The 19,269-nt window shown below is 42.9% G+C and overlaps 1 protein-coding gene across 1 annotated transcript; it reads right to left on the bottom strand.

Moving 5' to 3' along the window:
- Positions 1-2,570: 2,570 nt before the first annotated feature.
- LOC110534152 (cationic amino acid transporter 3) lies at positions 2,571-16,439 on the bottom strand. The gene is made up of 12 exons (XM_036933253.1): positions 15,839-16,439; positions 8,895-9,344; positions 8,582-8,743; positions 8,247-8,430; positions 7,950-8,068; positions 7,503-7,725; positions 7,213-7,352; positions 6,797-6,899; positions 6,377-6,606; positions 6,087-6,253; positions 5,868-5,976; positions 2,571-5,582 (listed from the first exon to the last, which is right to left on the bottom strand). The coding sequence occupies exons 1-12, from the start codon at positions 16,047-16,049 to the stop codon at positions 5,434-5,436; spliced, it is 2,247 nt and encodes a 748-aa protein (XP_036789148.1). The 5' UTR covers positions 16,050-16,439; the 3' UTR covers positions 2,571-5,433.
- Positions 16,440-19,269: the final 2,830 nt, after the last annotated feature.

Genomic DNA, 19,269 nt, shown 5'->3' with positions numbered 1-19,269 from the left:
ATACCCCATAATGAAAAAGCAAAAACAGTTTTAATACATTTTTGCAAATGTATTAAGAATAAAAAACAGAAATATTAAATTTACACAAGTATTCAGACCCTTTACACAGCACTTTGTTGAAGCACCTTTGGCAGCGATTACAGCCTCGAGTCTTCTTGGGTATGACGCTACAAGCTTGGTACACCTATTTGGGGAGTTTCTCCAATTGTTCTCTGCAGATCCTCTCAAACTCTGTAAGGTTGGATGGGGAGCATCGCTCCAGGGATGTTAGATCGGGTTCAAGTCCGGGCTCTGGCTGGGCTACTCAAGGACATTCAGACTTTCCCGAAGCCACTGCTGCGTTGTCATGGCTGTGTGCTTAGGGTCATTGTCATGTTGGAAGGTAAAACCTTCGCCCCAGTCTGAGGTCCTCAGTGCTCTGGAGCAGGTTTTCATCAAGGATCTCTCGCATATTGATCTGTTCATCTTTCCCTCAATCCTGACTAGTCTCCCAGTCCCTGCCATTGAAAAACATCCCCACAGCATGATGCTACCACCACCATGCTTCACCGTAGGGATGGTGCCAGGTTTCCTCCAGACATGACACTTGGCATTAATGATAGAGTTCAATCTTGGTTTCATCAGACCAGAGAATCTTGTTTCTCATGGTCTGAGAGTCTAGGTTTCTTTTGGCAAACTCCAAGCAAGATGTCATTTGCCTTTTACTGAGGAGTGGCATCTGTCTGGCCACTCTACCATAAATGCCTGTTTGGTGCAGAGTGCTAAAGAGATGGTTTTCCTTCTGGTACCCTTCCCCATATCTGTGCTTTGACACAATCCTGTCTCGGAGCTCTACGGACAATTCCATCGACCTCATAGCTTGCTTTTTGCTCTGACAACTGTGGGACCTTAAATAGACAGGTGTGTGCCTTTCCAAATCATGTCCAATCATTTGAATTTACCACCAGTGGACTCCAATCAAGTTGTAGAAACAACTCAAGGATAATGGAAACAGGATGCACCCGAGCTCAATTTTGAGTCTCAAAGCAAAGGGTCTGAATACTTAAATAAGGTTTCTGTTTTTTTAAGTTGAATAAATTTGCAAAAATGTATAAAACCCTTTTTTTCTCACTTTGTCATTATGGGGTAGTGTGTGTAGATTTCTGAGGAAAAAATATTGAATACATTTTAGAATACGGCTATAACATATCAAAATGTGGGGGGAAAAAATCAAGAGGTCTGAATACTTTCCAAAGGTACTGTAAAAGTATAAGTAATTAGAAATTATTTATATTTTTACAGTACCTTTGGAAAGTATTCAGACCTCTTGATTTAAGCAAACCAGACCGCACCATTTTCTAGTTATTACATTTACGGATAGCCAGGGGCACGCTCCAACACTCAGACATTTACAAATGAAGAATGTGTTTGGTGTGTCCGCCAGATCAGAGGCAGTTGGGATGACCAGGGATGTTTTTCTGTCCAGCTAAGCATTCAGAATATAACAAGTACTTTTGGGTGTCAGGGAAACTGTATGGAGTAAAAAGTACATTATTAGCAGAGAGAACAGTCTAGGATTAGGGTGGCTGGAGTCTGACAATTTGTAGGGCCTTCCTCTGACACCGCCTAGTTCTGGATGGCAGGAAGCTTGGCCCCAGTGATGCACTGGGCTGTACACACTACCCTCTGTAGTGCCTTGTGGTCGGAGGCCGAGTAGCTGCTGTTTTCACTTTAAAGTATTTTTTACTTAAGTACTTTACACCACTGGCTGCGTCATAAGGTAGATTTTGACAAAGATACTAAACAGAGGAAGCCAAGGCAGCAGGGGCACCTAGAAAGGGGAGAGAAAACTGTCATCATTTTACTGCATATCTAGCTGTATTATAAAAAACTGTGACGACAAGGTTGAAAACCAATGAATAAACACTGCACCTGTTGTTTACACCTTCAATAAGTATTCAGAAACTAACCCTGAAGGTGAGGGCTTCCTTGCTCTCAGGTTGCCTCCAGATGACACAAAAGGGCACAGACCAAGGCCAGGAGAATCTGAACACATATTCATCACATGAACCAAATTAAGAGCGACTGAACAAAAAAAAGTTTGAAAATGGCCTGTGGCATCTATAGGAGTTTATTCTGGTTATTCTAGTGTCAAAATTGACTACGAAGTGTAAATAGGATAACTTGAGTCAAAGTCAGTCTCTTTCAAAAAGTAATTTGCAAGATTATTACGAAATAAGGGTATGTAACAGAAGGAAGGGTACGTACATTTTCCTTGGGTTATTTCAATCCTGCCCACATCTGGCAGCACCCAAGTAATCATTCATTTGAAGCACTGACCATGGTACATTTGGTTTCACTTTTGATCTCAATGGGGCTATTTAGGGACCATCAATAAATGTACATGTACATGGTTTCCCATCCCTTCAAGGCACATTAAAACTATTTTGGCAGTACATGCAACATTCAAAAGTTGTGGATCTGTAGATGAGGGCAATTTGTTTTATGAATGTATTCCCTCCCCCGCTTGATAGGATTATGAATTTTCTAAAACAATTCCATTTATTCTTGAGACTCAAAAAGGCCTAGAATTGATAATTAACCATTTTATTTAGAAAAGAACAATGAAAATACAGCTCATTTATACAGGCAATTACACAAAAGTATGTGGACACCCCTTCAAAAATAGTGGCTTTGTCTATTATAGCCACTCCCGTTGCTGACAGGCATATAACATCAAGCACACAGCCATGCAATCTCTACAGACAAAAGATTGGCAGTAGAATGGCCTTACTGAAGAGCTCAGTGACTTTCAACGTGGCACCTTCATAGGATGCCACCTGTCCAACAAGTCAGTTCGTCAAATTTCTGCCATTAGAGCTGCCCGGGTCAACTGTAAGTGTTGTTATTGTGAAGTGGAAACATCTACAGGAACGCCTCAGCCGTGAAGTGGTAGGCAACAAAAGCTTACAGAACGGGACCGGTGAGTGCTGAAGCCCGTAAAAATAGTCTGCTCTCGATTGCACTCACTACAGGGTTACAAACTGCCTCTGAAAGCAACGTCAGCACAATAAGGCTACCTGAATGCATAGAGCCAACTGTAAAGTTTGGTGGAGGAGGAATAATGGTCGGGGGCATTTTTTCTGGTTTGGGCTAGGCCCCTTAGTTCCAGTGAAGGGAAACCTTAATGCTACAGAATACAATGACATTCTAGACGGTTCTGTGCTTCCAACTGTGGCAACAGTCTGGGGAAGGCCCTTTCCTGTTTCAGCATGACAATGCACCCGTGCACAAAGCGAGTTCCATACAGAAATGGTTTGTCGAGATCGGTGTGGAAGAACTTGACTGGCCTGCAAAGAGACCTGCCCTAAACTCCATCGAACACCTTTGGGATGAATTGGAACGCCAACTGCGAGCAAGGCCTAATTGCCAAACGTCAGTGCCTGATCTCACTAATGCTCATGGCTGAATAGAAGCAAATCCCCACAGCTATGTTCTAACATCTGGTGGAAACCCTTCCCAGAAGAGTAGAGGCTGTTATGTCAGCAGGGGGGGGGGGGGGGAGACCAACTCCATATTAATGCCCATGATTTTGGACTGAGATGATTGACGAGCAGGTGTCCACATACTTTTGGTCATGCAGTGTATTTACAGTATATAAAACCGAAGATAAAACCTGTGTCTTGGTTTACCAGCCAGTGGGATCTTTGAGGTGGTAGGCATTTTTAGGAAACGGTTTCTTTTGGAGATGTCTAACAAACCCTCAAGAAACGATGTTAAAAGTAATGCCAAGAAGCACAACTATAAAACATATCCATTTGTATAATATACAGCATTCTACTAATAAAAATACAGCTATACACACTGTACATCTACAGTTATTATCTACAGTTATTACTGTACTACAATACCATATCTATCAATTATCCTCGCCATCTCCAGGGTCTTTGGAGATGAGCAAATAAAGTTCAAATTTAGAGACCAGTTTTTGCTGGTCATACTCATGTTCTTGAACCAGTGTCTCCAAAGCAAAATGTAATTTGGTCAAGCAGCACCACAACTAGTGACTATTAACAAATAGATTCACGAGTAGACCTGTCAATTATTTGGTGAAGCAAGTTTTGCTATATACAGTAACACATTAAAAGCAAGGGGGTAATCAAGAGTACATGTAAAGAACACAAAACATCTATAAAAAGCACATTACTCGATTAAAGTCAGTTGAAGGGCAGAGCAGGAAAATAGATGACTAAAATGATGCAAACTCGACAGCCAAGCTGCCAAGAACAAGTTTCAATGGAAACTAAAAATGTTTGTGAAAATAGGTTCACAAGAAGCTACAACTAAAGTAATATTAGTGGTAATAGCTGACCAGGACTAAAATCACTGCCTTTAAAAAAAAGACTCAATACAGCGCATCGTCTAGATCACGCGGGTCATTTCTTTGTTTGACAGTTAAATCTACGTCTGTAGACAGCTCAAGCAATCGAGGCAGAGATCTCAAACTCAAGTATTTACATATAAAAAGGGTAGCTCGAATTTGTAAATCAAAACGCCAGAGATAAATAGAAATGCATATAAAAGGGGTTTTACAAGAGTACAGAACAGCCCCAATGATGATACCGAAATGAAAGATTATTCAGCAGACAGTGCAGAGGTGCTGGGATGCGTTATCACCCTCCAAAAGGTTGATTTTACCTCAGTCAATTCTTTGGATGGACCTCAGAGGCAAGTAACACAGGGACTTCCATCACCATGAAAATGATAACATACATCATTACTTTGACTATTTTTACCATACGTTCGAAGACAAAATGTACGACAGAAAGAATCACCGGCAACAGATTGTTCATAAACGCCTTTAACATTATAGGATATGTAGTTTGAGGTCTCCGTGGTGATATTTCCATCTCATGCAGCTTACTGAAGAAGCTGACACCACCAACAAAAATTCTCATTTCTGCAACTAGGTGCACAAGGTACTACTGTTAAATCGGTTGCTCTTTGGCAGGTGGAGGACAGCTCGTCTACGACAGTCATCCCAAAAACAAAACGCCCACATCGGGCCTCGGCACGGTTAACAAGTCTACGGAGGCCCTGACCAAGACTGTAAACCCCACAGACGCACTGGTACCCAGTAATACATATGGCCCTAACCAACAGATCCTGTACAGCATATTGCTGCTGGAGGCCCCGGGGGGGCTAACGATTGGAGGCACGGCCACCAACTAGCAAGAGACTAACGGTTAATAAATAAATAAAAAAATCACTAGTAATGTTAATAGCAACTTTAAGTGTTGAAAGTATTACTCATCAACTGTCCAATAAAGTGTAAGACAGATCTCCCAAAAATGAAAGGTAACCAATCTAGAGACACACATTGCAGTGTCAGTTGAATTGTCTGCCTTCCTTTCAGTGGTATAACGTGTGGGGTTTCCTCCAGCCCCTAGCCGTTCAGGTGCTCAACCCCTCCGCCTCACTCTCGTCTCTCCCCAGGTAGATGGGCTTCTTCTTGGTCTGGAGGGCAGGCTCGTATTTCCGGGGGGTGCTGTTGACTGCCTCGCTGCTGTGCCAGATCCCGTAGCAGAAGTAGATTGCAAATCCTGAGGGAAGGAGAAAGAGAGAGGAATTAAGTTGACTGAATTAAAGAAGGAATGTTTAAAATGGTGAATCTGCCACGTCGGTTTGCGATATTACAAAGTTACTGCAAACAAACAGTCCCCCCCCCCCGGCATCATTGCACATGCGATAGAACAGCAGAATATGTACTGCAATTACATTGACCATGGGGCAGACGGTTTCCACTACAGCGGATTCTGTGATTAACATGTGATTCGATTGTGAATTTAGAAACATTTCCTACTCTGTATAAATGTAATCTAACTTACCAATGCCCATCCAAACAGCAAAGCGGCACCACGTAGCCAGGTCCAGCTGCATCATGAGGTAGATGTTGACAAAGACACTGAACAGAGGCAGCCAAGGCAACAAGGGCACCTGGGGGGGGGGGGGGGGGGGTGAAACAAGTGAGTCGTTTTACTGCATACAAGTTGTATTATGAATTGGTTATAAGCCGTGAACAAACACTGAAGTATCCAGAAACTAACCTTGAAGGTGAGAGCCTCCTTGCTCTCGGGCTGCCTCCAGATGATGACGACACAAAGGGCACAGAGCAAGGCCAGTACTACACACACCGTGACCCACACAGGCTGAACCTCGATCAACTCATCCAGCTTCCCCGCCAACACCACACACAGCACAGTGATGAGCACCGCTAGAGAGGACGAAGAGAGAATCAAAATGTGCTTTCTCTAAAAAGAGCCGCTTTGAAAACAACCCGTGGTCAACTGCATTACAACGTCATAAGTGAGAGAGAAAGAGAAGAGGCGGCACTCACAGATAACGGCCGTGGTGGCATAGACGATGTTCCCAGAGATCTTAGTGGGTAGATTCCCGCTGGGGAAGAGGAGGCGGCGGGGGGTGAACTTCTCCCGGAGGGGTCGGTCCTCCAGATCCAGGCCGTCCTCGTCACCGCTGTCTCGCCCGGACACGGCCACCTTCTCCCCTCCCACCAGCTCCACCAGCTTCTCACTCTGACTGGACGAGCTCAGGGTGCCCGGCTGGTACCTGGACACACACGGACAGGAGGGAAGAGCAGGTCAGTTTCCTGGACCATGAGAGGTAATCGCACTGAGAATGTCAAACACCATTAGCAAATCACATAATTGGAGACAAATCATAATTTCAATACCACAAAAAAGCGGTGTTAGGCATTATAGTATATTTAAAAGAAAAAGCGGCACAAGTCGTCACCCACCTGAGGATGAGCACACAGATGGCCACTAGTGAGTAGGCCAGCAGTGTTCCTATGGACATGAGGTCAACCAGGGCAGCCAGGTCAAAGAGGAAGGCCATCAGAGCTACAGGGAGAGGGGACAATGAGCATTACCATCATACATACTATAGAAAACACAAACCACATCCCCTCAGTTGGTTATTTACTCTAGTTATTCCGGCATTCAAAAACAATGAAGAAAAAAAGAGAGAAAAAAAAAACACTTAAAAAGCATTCCACTGATCAAAGGGTCTATTTCCACAGGCTTCCCTCCTGCTGCACATTCATAGTTTCATACATAAACAAAAACATAACCACAGGAGTTGACTACAGTGGAACCCAGAGGTAGTAGAGCAGAACCAGATGAATGAACAGAGAGGGTGGAGGGCTGAACTCACATGCCACACAGCCAGAGACGATGGTGGCCATCAGGGGCGTCTTGGTACGCGTGTTCATGCGGGACAGGCCCCGGAACAGGAGCCCATCCTCTGCCATGGCGTAGATAACCCTCGGCATGGGGAACATGGACCCAAGCAGGCTATGAGGACAACAAAACCAACATTATATACACACACGTAACAAAGGGAGTGCATTTGATAGCTTGAAGGGAAAACCAAGTACTGAGGAGTGTAGAAGACAAGGGAGCTACAGAACAGTAGCCATAGTGCAGTCTATCGGCCTAACTGACCTGGTGGAGAGAGCACAGAGGGAGCCCACAGCCACGATGTAGTGAGCAGCAGGCCAGCCTACGTGGATGAAGGCCTTTGGCAGAGGGCTCTTGGTGTCCAGCAGGTAGTAGGGCATCATGAGTGTGAGGGCCGCAGACACCCCGAAGTAGGCGAAGAAACAGATGAGCAGAGAGGCCACGATGCCCACAGGGATGGAGCGAGTTGGGTTCTTAGCCTCTTCGCCTGGGGGGGGGGGGGGGCAAGGCACAACATTTATTTGTCTGGAACTATGCGAGTGTAACAACCAAGTAGAACTATACATTCCAACTATTTAGCGAAAATTGGCCACCATATTAAAAAAAAGCTACATTTTGATTAAGTGGCATGTCAGTGAGCGCTCAATCTACTGAGAACAAACGACGTGGTCCTATCTAATGTTTAGCTTTGGAGTACAGTAAATAACTCACTTGTAGTGGCGATGCAGTCAAACCCCACAAAGGCATAGAAACACGTGGCAGCACCAGACAGAATGCCACGGAGGCCAAAAGGAGCAAAACCACCAGTGCCAAACGTCTTATCCACAACCCTGAGGGACATAGAGGCGGCAGGGAGACGCGTCAACTATACGGTTTTATTTCTGAAGCCAAATGCAGAGATTAAAACACATCTAGACACATGAAAGCATGATTTAGTCAATGCCAGTGCCCTATAATGGAATCTCTGGCTAAATCTCAGCCGGTATTAATCTGTATTGGAGGACTCACTCTTTGGATAAGCTGGACACGTTGGTGTTACTGGCGTTGTTAAAGTCCTCCAAAGTAAGGTTCCAGTTAACTGTGTCTCCCTTCACAAAGCCTGAGATGATGACGAAGCCCAGCACCACCAGGTTGACCCCTGTGAAGATCTTATTCACCAGAGCCGACTCACTCACGCCAAACGCCAGCAGCCCTGGAAGAAGCAACAGTACGGCATTAGGAGACACAAATCAAGTTGCATTAGGTACATGTATGTTACAATACATGCAAGCTTTTACAATGAGGCTATAACTTATGTGTTGCCTCCCCCAACACTATACATTTTAGTTGACTGAAGTCCTCACCGGTTAATAAGAGCACGAGGATGAGCGCAAACAGGTCCGGGTATTCAGCCAACACCCCACCCGGGGCGCTCATGGCCATGGATGACCTGAAGAAGTCTGATATCCTTTGCTCCACCAGGCTATCAAAATTAGAGCTCCAGGCTCGGGCCACACTGGCTGTACCTAAAAAGGACCATGGAGAAGAAGTTAACGTCATGGAAACCATCGACCAAACTCAAGAGGATAAGGCAGACTAGAGACTAACCACAGTGAACATTGTGGCTCAACGCAAAAGCATTTGAAAACGGAAGCAATATCCAATCTACAAACTCACCGAGGACATAGGAGAGGATGAGGTTCCACCCCGTGATAAAAGCCCAGATCTCGCCAACCGTCACGTAGCTGTACAGGTACGCCGAACCAGTCTTGGGTACGCGGGCGCCAAACTCAGCGTAACAGAGTCCGGCCAGCATGGAGGAGAGCGCAGCGATGAGGAAGCAGAGCACGATGGCAGGACCAGCCTTCTCCCTGGCTACCTCACCAGCTAGGACGTACACCCCTGCCCCTAGCGTAGAGCCCACCCCCAGGGCCACCAGGTCCAGTGTGGAGAGGCAGCGGGCGAATCGGCTTCCCTCATCGGAACAGTCCAGTACCCTGCGTCGCAACAAGATCCGCCCAAAGGAGGCCATCTGGTCTACCATGGTCGCGTCTGCGGAGGGAGCTGCGAAGCTGAAGGGGTTGACTGAGCAGAGCGGCGAAGAGTTGAGACGGAGCGGGAGAGATCCTATGATCAAACAGAAGGGAAGCAGATTAGGCTACAGTTTAAGCTAGCTGTTGTTGCTTTACTTTGTTTCGTGCGGATCCCTTGTTTGCAAACCAACCAACCGTCTCTGGGATACCGAACTGACTGATTAGCTCTCATGTGCGTATTTAGTCAAGTTGATACGTTACATTTCTGTATGGTGCCACACTCGTATTGGTTCCTCCTACTCGGGTAATTCCAGTAATGTTTTAATTCCCCTCCTGCAGGTTTCCAGACAAGCAAACCACATTCTTCTAAGGAACAGCATGCTGCTATTATGAGTCTTCCCAGAATTACATTTCTCCACCTTCAATAGTGCTTTGTAAAAAATGTTTCTAAACATGACCTGACCGGTAGAGAGCTTCGATAAGCAGACACGATAGTGAACACCAATCTCTGTGCCTCGCTATTCACTAATAACCTTACTGGAAGACTACAATTTTAAAAGACATGGGCAATTCCCAATGACTCAGATTCTTCACTTTAAAAATGTATGCCAAACCAAAAGTTTAACAACTTTTGCAAACTTTGGTAACAGAATTACAGTAAAATCTCCCTCGGTTGTATTCTGCTAGCAAATTTTATACCTGCCGTTCTTGTTATAAAATGTGCTTGTGTAAAATGCGTGTACATTTATAGAAAATAAAATAATAATAATAATAATAAAAAAAGTAGTCCTTGTCCATAGAGCGCAATGATTTGTTCAACTTTGAAATCAAAATGGTGGTGGTTTGGCATACGTTTCAAAGTGAACAATCCGAGTCTCGGCGAAATTCCATTACCACCTTTGCCGACCACCTTTAGTCATCAGAAACAATCGTTGTGTAGTCTATTACGTGGTAGTACGCAATAGACTATCTTGAATAGAGGCCCATGTCATGTCAAAATACAGAGTTACAATTCAAAACCAAATGAAGTGATACAACCACTTGGCATTTAGCCTAGATAGATAGATAGATAATTTGAAAAATCTGGTTTAAGTTAAGGTTCATTTGCCTTCCTCCAAGAGCTAGGCAGTAGATTGGCCCTACACTAGCAGAAACACGCCACAACTCAAGTGTTATAACAAGTCTTCAAATTGGTATCCCACATTCTATTACATCTAGCATGTCCCACAAAAAAAGAAAAGTGACAACAGCGCAACATTTCAAGCAAAACTTTTGCTCAGCAATCTCGTGTTAACGACAACAAAATCATAGCATTCACGTCAGCGACGTAGCTTTTTGGCATCACTAGGGGCATCGCTGACTAATACTGATAGCACCAGTTACAACAAACCCCGGCCCCCTTCAGCTCAAGGACAGACAGCATCGCTATCTGTGCAGGTGCCAGACTGCAGGGACACTCACACACAACCACCTCATAAGCATTGGAGGCTCTGGTCACATGACCTTGTCTAACTGGCGGCAGCTGTCCACACAGCTCCATGTTGACATTAAGCACGTTGCACAGAACGTCTGGTCCCTGTCCCGACCAACCGTAAGGTCATCATGGCTACTGCTTATTCGAGATATCTGAGACACTGCCTCTTCAGCAGCACACCAAACACTCCACAAAAGGTTGGTGACTTGGAGGTGTAGCTTAGCCTCTAACACCTATAATAATAAACGTTTTCGGCCCATTCTACGTTGTTATCCATAGGACACTGTGCACAATCACCGGAAGGTTATTGAGAAAACAATTTGCAAACACAGAACAAAAAAAGGAGGAATGTCAGTATAAAATAAACATATCCCCTGGTCTCTGAAGGTAACAGGAAATGAAAACTGTTCAAAAATAACTTTCATGTATCAGGCATTGTTGTCACTGTCACAAACTGTCTACAGGGAAAATAGTCAACGCTGGTTTGATCGGGCAGTCAGCCTAGGCTAGCGTCCGTGATTGGATCACAATGGTGCAACCAACTATATTCCATCCTGCACTTGGGACATGCACAATGGCTTCCTTACTGAAGTCTGCATGGGCTTGGCATATCCACCTTGTAACTTGAACCAGTGTTTAAAAAAATTAAATAAAAAAAAAACACCCTGGCTGTGCTCTCCAGGGATTATGATTGAACAACGGAATAGTTAGGCAAGACTGAAACCGCATACAGGGTCTGCTCTCCTGAAGAGTTGCATTAGCTGTTTTAGGAGGCCGGCGGGCAGGGCAGGCATCATCTCCGGCCCTGGGAAAGGTTCACTTCTGAGAGTCCCCCTGCCTGCGATTAATGTGCGGCGCCTGAGAGGTTTAGTCTGTTCTGCCCACACAGTAAGCTCTGGAGGTAGGCCACCCTGCGTCACCTAGACCAACTAGGCTAATCTTTTCCTTGTGGTCTTCACGAGGGGTGGCTGGCCTCTGTGAAACAGCGGCGGCTTCAGACCAGGTTGTGAAGACACCAACACGCAGCTCCTCTAATTTACCACCTGGATGCTCAAAATCAGGCATGCTCGTTGGAGCCTCCAGGCCAAAGGGTTTAGTGGGACTCTTTTCCTGTAATAGGTAGGCTATAGTATACAATGGGTAGGAGTACTTCAACCACTTAAAAAGCATTAAAAACTAGGCCTAGTCTAATTGCCTAATACTTGGGCTGGGAATTGCTAGGGACATCACAATACGATGTTATCAAAATATTTAGGTGCCGATACGAAATGTTTCGAGATTCGATACTGTAATTTGATTGCGATTCGATGTTCCAAATATTGCTCACCTCTGCCGCAGGGAGACAAGAGAGCCATGGTATTGCTACCTAATACCATAAAGATTAGATTTAGGTGTATGTTATAAGGCTTTTAACTAGGACTTCCAGCACACAAGTAACCACCCAGCGGAAGCTTCCGCAGATACTGTATATTATTTGCCTCACTGAGCTTTTCCAAAGCACATGCTGCAACAGACTAAGAGGATTATCTTAGCTCTGAATCTCATTACAGACCGTTGCTCACTCCACACAAAGCACTTCTTTTTTTTTGACTCACTGTCTAGCCTCAACTCTGCCATCACGATACAGTATTATGATTAGCCTAGTTTGTTATCAGGGTGTCCTAAGCTTCCTTGGCTTTATGATAGCATATGAAATAAACAAAAGTTAAGACCTAGGCCCTCATCGTTAGCTAACCTATGATACTCTATAAAGTGGAAAGAGTGGATTCCCTTATTGGTTAGTGTTCCTGCTCACTGGTAGGTAGGATCACGTTTATTTTTATTCCCTCGTGGCAGTTTCCATCCAGTTATGTCAAACCTTATAAAATAATAAATCACAACAGCTATGACTGAAATAGGATGTTGTTTTGGTACAATTTGTTCATTCGACATCGTGGGATCTTTGTCTGTACAATTAAATCATGAAAGAAATGGTCGTAGAGTCACGCAATGATATGGTGTGTGGTCCTCCCAGAGCGACTTAGAAAACCATGCAGTTTATTAGGCTAGAGATTAAATAACTTATGAGGAAGTTCACAGGGTAGTGAAAGTGCATGGTGATCTTGATGCTCCTTTCCAATAAATATTGAGGGTCTGAATCTGGCGACTTGACAATTGATGCTTGACAAATAAAAACATTCTCACTTATCCAAACTCATGATGTCATCATGTAGACTTGCCTACCCACAATGCAAGCTGGTGGCTAGAGCACATGTGTCAAGACCAGAGTAGGCACATTTGCTATTTGGCGCAACAGTTTTGTGACAAAACTATCGAGAGTTGAAAATGCGATGGAAACACATTGAACTTTAGATGTTTATTCGGTACATAAAAACTTAAGTGAAAAGGTACATTGTGTGCACTGTAATCACCCACTGCTTTGTATCTGCAATAAGTCCATTTGGTGGGAACACGGCACTTGTTTGAGACCATTTGAATGAAAATATGTTGCCAAATTGGATGGAAACCTAGCAATAGACACTGAAATACATGGATATGGACCAAATTTAGACAAATAATTACACACAATTAAGATAAGATTTATTAAAAGGCAGCTGACCTCAAAAACCTACTTCTCTGCTTCAAAACGACCGACGTTACATTGATAGTCAAAAACAGTGTAAAAATGTACTACAAAGTGTAAATAGCACAATTTGTCATAAAGTCAGTATCTTAAATTGAGATTTGAGCGATTTAGGTAGTACCTCCCCAAAATGTACCCTATGCTAAGCCCCATCCCATAATTTTGAGCAACCAACCACAGCGGTCAAATCTGATAGCAACTGTTGTCTAGTCCGACACCTCAGACAAGCGCATGTTTAAAGCCAGTCAGGGCTATGGCAAGAAAGTATTCTCCCCCCCAAGTTAAAAAAATATATATTTTAAACTCCATTCAAAAAATTAAGTAGCAGCCTGTTCGCTCTCTGCATATCCTTCTCCTTTAATTTTTCATTCCATCTTCCATTGATTAGATATCTCCTTACTTTGGCCACACATGGAGGCTCTATGACTGTAGACTATTGCCACTTTGATGACTTATGATTTCCAACAACAAACTACACGTTCCACACCCCACTCATGAAAAGCAAGAGCAGCAGCAAAAATTATCGTGTTCAGATCTGTACAGGCCCTTCCGGACAAGTCAGTTAAAGTAATGCATACCAGAGATAACAATCATTTCCAATCCGTCCCAAAGTATTTTAAAGATGCACTACGCCGAAATCACGCCACAATTTCCTGGTTCCTAAAAAGAGCGTTCTTGCACCTCTCAGTCCTGGAGTGTGGGACAGAGAACGTGAGTGATACGGGTGGTTCTGCCTGTCGCTTGTCCTCGACAGGCTTGCAAAACAGTTTGCTAAGTCCAGGCACCACTGCTATAATCTTCAAAAATGTTCACTGTAACAAGCATATCAATTAATGGGTGCACTGTATAACATAACCAGATTTGAAAATGCCTCAAAATGACAGCTTTACTCCAGCCCTGCATTTTATGTTCAACTAATGACTGCTGACTTCATGACCAGGGGGTACAATTACCATATATTAAACATTAAGCAGACAAGGAAATTATTTTAACACCTACACATGGTGTTTCTTGCCCCTTTTATATGCTTTTTCAGATGTTCATTGGGGGAGTGGATACTTTAATAGGCTGGTGCAGAGTGCCCTTTCAGCATTCTCATCTCAGTGGGCGAGGTCACCCTTGGAGTGATAGGCGGCACACTTCATGCATCACAGACAGTCAATGGTTGTCTAGCTGTTTGACGCTATGGTGCAATCCGTTTTCTAGTCAAAAAAGGACTACTGCTATGAGTGAACTTCAAGCCACTGGAACAGAGCCAACAGGATCCCTTCCTTCTTCCTCAATGTCCAATACCTCTGCCATGACCAGTCTACACAGAGCTTGGGGCAAATTTGCCCCTGAACATTTCAGAAAATGTCCCAGCAAATTTGTATTTCCATCCATCAGCTTAGAATACTAGGGTGACCAAATAAATGCCTTCAATCCCCCTTACAATAAAACAAAAATGTTCCTCTGCATGACGACCAACCTGCACATGAAACAATTACTAAGTAAGGCGGTAAAGTTTATGTTCCTTAAGAGTACATATTGGGCTGGCGATCCATGAACAACCGTCTGACATGAGACTGAGGGCGAACAACTTTCAACACACAGACCAGAAGTCCTGAGGGTGAATGTGACGTGTAACATGTTTGCTAGTTGTGGCTAGTTAACAGCAGCAACTATAAAATCCTGCTAGCTAGCGAACTCAAGATGATGCAATAGCTGATGCAACATGTTAAAAAAATAATGCGGTTAGCTGCAGTAGTCAAGCCAAGGACCCGTCTATTGTCTAGCTAGACTGGTATATTATGAAAGTTGTTTGTGATTAGTTAACAAACCAGTTGCATTCCCACCGTTAAGATAAAGTTTACAGGTTGCACACATGCATGCCTACAGTTCGCTGATGTGTACATTTCTACCTGACGATAGTTATAGCTAGATAATATTATCTAACTAACGTTAGCTAGCAAAGTAAATTTAACTAGTTGACCGAGGACTTTGTTTGATAGCTAGCAAGTAAAACAATGAATGATGGCACGCGGCAGTTTTTACACTCGACAAGATAAATCCACGTTACTGCAACGAACTAGTTTACACAGCACATATTTGATTATAACGTTACCTAGCTAGCTACCGTTAATAGCCAATATGCTAACTGGCTAAATTAACGTTCCCCGCTAAAAACAACCGCCTCGCGAGCAATGCTATTGGTAACTAACGTTTGTTGGAGAACGTTAGGTACCCATCTAACTATTTATTTCAAAATAAACAGCCTAATGACTATTCTAACCCCTAAAATACGTAAACAGTAATGTACGATTTTAAAAGGGAATATCGTTATAATAGTTGGCTAAAGTTAAGTGTTTCTGACAACACACGAGGGTATGATTGCGTCAGAATGAGCGCGAGTAAAAGACTACGGAGTCTCTACACATGGACCACCACATCGAAACGTAAGCACATACTTTTCAGTACAATTAAAAAAAATGTGTGGTGTTTGTTACTTTACCTTTGGGTTTACTTTGGAATGTTCGAAGGCTCGACAACACGACCAAAACAGTTGACTTCACGTTCGCTGATGAAACAACCCCGCGTTCCTTAGTTCTTGTGTGTCGGTTTTTTTGGTTAACAGGGCGGACACAGTGACGTGGATATTCGTAGTATAAACAACCCTCGCCTATGTCGGGTGGCGCAAACCATTCATGTATTCCAGGGTGCATCTCCAATGTACTACAGTGTCTTCCTCGATTCGCCTCCACTCTACCAATTGCACTGATCTTAAAACATACGAGGCGAAACGCAATTACGCTTTAATTTCTCGACTTCTTTCGCGTCGGTGCAAATGAAGGAAATGCAACAGGGAGAGGAAGCTTTTTTGAAAATGATTGAGATAGACCCACACTGATCTTTACATAGTTTTTTAAAAGCAAAATTCAGAGAAATTCTACTACAAATCCAGGAGAGGTGTGCAGTCATTATGCCCTTTCAAGCCCGTTGTGTTGTGCATGTCATTCCCCTTTCAAAATCTTTCACTCCAGCAACTGAGCTAGCTCCAAGGGCTTTTCACTATATCCGCTGTAGCTTTGTCAACCGGATTAATAGAAGGGGGGAATTGTTCTTCTTCATCTCTGCACTCAATGCCCTCGTCTGGAGTGTTAGAGGTGCAATGACCATGTTTAATGAGGCTATACTGATGGTATGACATATGCCCTTCCCAGTCCTGAAATCTCACTGGCATGCAAACTCCACAACAGGAGAGGTATATTACTCCCACCAATCAGACCATGATAGGAAAGAAGAAAACACAATTATTCTTTCTACTGTAATATTTTGAGTTGAAAGGGCAACTCTAATACTTTTCAAACTCATTTTCATTATCTCCCCATCATAATATCAGCGTCTACCAGTGGTGTAAAGTACCTTAGTAAAAATATTTGAAAGTACTACTTAAGTAGTTTTTTGGGGTATCTGTACTTTACTATTTCTATTTTTTACTATTTTTAATGAACTACATTCCTAAAGAAAATATTTGGTGCTGTTTCCACCAAACGGACTTCACTGCATTATGATGTAGTTCACACAAAATGTATTTTTTTGCTCATGTTCCAAATAATAATCTAAAGATCAATGTGTTTCAATCACATTTTTAACTCCACGGATAGTTTTGTCACGAAAACTGTTGAGTTAAATAGCAAACGTACCTACTATGGTCTTGGCATTTGCGCTCTAGCCAAACAGTGCAGGTAGACTAATCTACATGATGAGATTATTATGGGTAGCCTAAAAACCAGAATATTTTTATTTATCAAACGTCAGTCAAGCATCGATAGATATTTATTGGAAAGGAGCATCAAGATTAACGTGCACTTTCACCACCCTGTGAAGTTCAAGTTATTTTATCTGTAGCCTGATAAACTGCATCTTTTCCCCAGTCACGTGACTCCAAGTTTACTTCGATATGGTTATTAAAGAAATATTTGCACACAAAAGGTGCTTCCACTGCCATTTCTCGCATAATTAATTTTACCGACCCAAAAAGATCCCATCATGTCGAACTAACAAATTCTGTCTGCATTTTTTTTTAAATAACGAAACGTCCTGTTTCAATCACAGATATATTTTCAGTTTTCGCTATGACTTTACTGGCATAAAAACTGGATGGAAACGTGGTTACAGAGAAGCAGTAATTAGGACCTTCTGTCTTGCCTTTTTCATATTATGTAGACACGGGTATTATGCTTGAGATAATGAATATGAGGTTGAAAAGTGTCGGAATTGCCCTTTAACGTTGGGTAATACCCAACCTATTGTCCTTGCTCAGTGACATCTGCCTCCCTTCAGGCCAGCATGGAGTTGCTCTTTCAATTAACTTCCACTTTATCAAGCTAGCAAAACTGCATGTCTCCCTAAATAAAACAAGCGTCACCGCTGAAAACCAGGCTACAGCCTTACATTCTGGGATTGTATCTGCATCTGCGCCATTAACATAACACTGCTAATCTCACTGCTGTCCCATACAGCTCATCCATTCTGTCTGCTTTCATTGAACAGGACAAGGCCTGGAGATCAAAGACAGCCTTGTGGGTTTTTGCCTTCAGTAGATATTCTGAGTCAGTCTCGATTGGCATCAAATGTGCACTCTAGTTTTCGTCATGGGTTCTGCAAAAGCTAAACTTTACTTCACAACCAGATGACCACACATACATTATCATTTTTGTATAGCACTATAGTCCAAGACATTTGACATGGGGACATGAATGCATGTTCGAATGAAAAAGTGTGTTGTGTTTGTAACCCTAGCATTCCCAGGGCCAGGGCTTGACATTAAGGGTTGTACTATTGCCTGGGGCAAGTGAACTGAAGTCAAGCAAGTTGAACCTGCTCCGAGGTTTCCCCATTGGGCAGGTGATTTAAAAAGAATAATGGAAACAACCAAACTGCAAAGAATTCCAATAGCCTAAAAATGACAAGACACAATGGTTCTTACCCATTGTTTAAGTGAAAGACAGGCAAATTGAGCCTGAGATTATATATTTTCTTGACTGATAACTAAAATACAAAGAATTTCAGTACTAAACTTTTTGATTCCTCCCCTGTGTACGTGAAAGGCAAACAATATATGGTACTTCTGCATATTAGACAATTTACATTTTTGGGCCAGTGATCATAATCTTCAAGCAGCCCCTCCCCACCCACCAAAAATACTCTTGACTTGCTCGATGGGCAAGTGCATATCAGACTTTAATGTCAATCCCTGATTCCTATTAATAGTTGTTCATGAACAGCCCTTTGCAGATCATTTCCTCCACCCACATTTTATACCCTGCTAAAGTAACTGAGTGACCACTGCATATGCGGGTACAAAGGAGTGGAAAATCCTACTAGTCTTAATGACACTTTCAATTAAAACTTAACAGACGGTTATTTGGGAAAATTGTGTGTTCTTTTTGAACCATGCACTATACAGGTCAAGGCACACATCAAAAGCTATTTTTGGGGTACATTTAATCCACCTGACTACATTCCCCTCCTCCCTGTTAATCCTGTCGATTCCTGGAGTATGCTACTAAATTAAATTGAAGAGGTTCAACTTTAACAAAGTAACCCAATACATTCACACAAACTACAGCACTTTGGTTGTCCACGTAATGTAATCGTAAAAACATGCGGACCTATTAAATTGTTATTAAAAGATCTTATGTTTTTACAAGTACTGTGATTGCTGGAAAATACTAGGTTCATTAGAAAATATGGACTTTCTTTCGCCAAGAACTGTGTTTCCATAAGATAATCTCTTGGAACAGAGATGCCATTCTACTTCCATAATTAGCTGGCCACATAAGAACTGGCGACATAAGGAAATGCACTAGAAAAAAATAAAACATACAAGATGCAAATGAGAACCATATACCATCCCCTGAAATTCATTTGAAAAGACCG

The sequence above is a fragment of the Oncorhynchus mykiss genome, chromosome 10 (assembly GCF_013265735.2).
Source record: "Oncorhynchus mykiss isolate Arlee chromosome 10, USDA_OmykA_1.1, whole genome shotgun sequence".
NCBI lineage: Eukaryota > Metazoa > Chordata > Actinopteri > Salmoniformes > Salmonidae > Oncorhynchus > Oncorhynchus mykiss.
The sequence above is the reverse complement of the archived record's forward strand: the minus strand, read 5'-3'. Positions and strand labels throughout refer to the sequence as shown.

What these genes read in the sequence shown, in the direction of transcription:
- LOC110534152 (XM_036933253.1), bottom strand. Translation starts at nt 16,049, where the DNA reads ATGCACCCTGGAATACATGAATGGTTTGCGCCACCCGACATAGGCGAG. An exon ending in TGACTGCATCGCCACTACAA is followed by an intron (nt 7,726 to 7,949) that starts GTGAGTTATTTA and finishes CCCCCCCCCCAG; the next exon opens with GCGAAGAGGCTAAGAACCCA. An exon ending in CGTCTCTGGCTGTGTGGCAT is followed by an intron (nt 6,900 to 7,212) that starts GTGAGTTCAGCC and finishes CTCTCCCTGTAG; the next exon opens with CTCTGATGGCCTTCCTCTTT.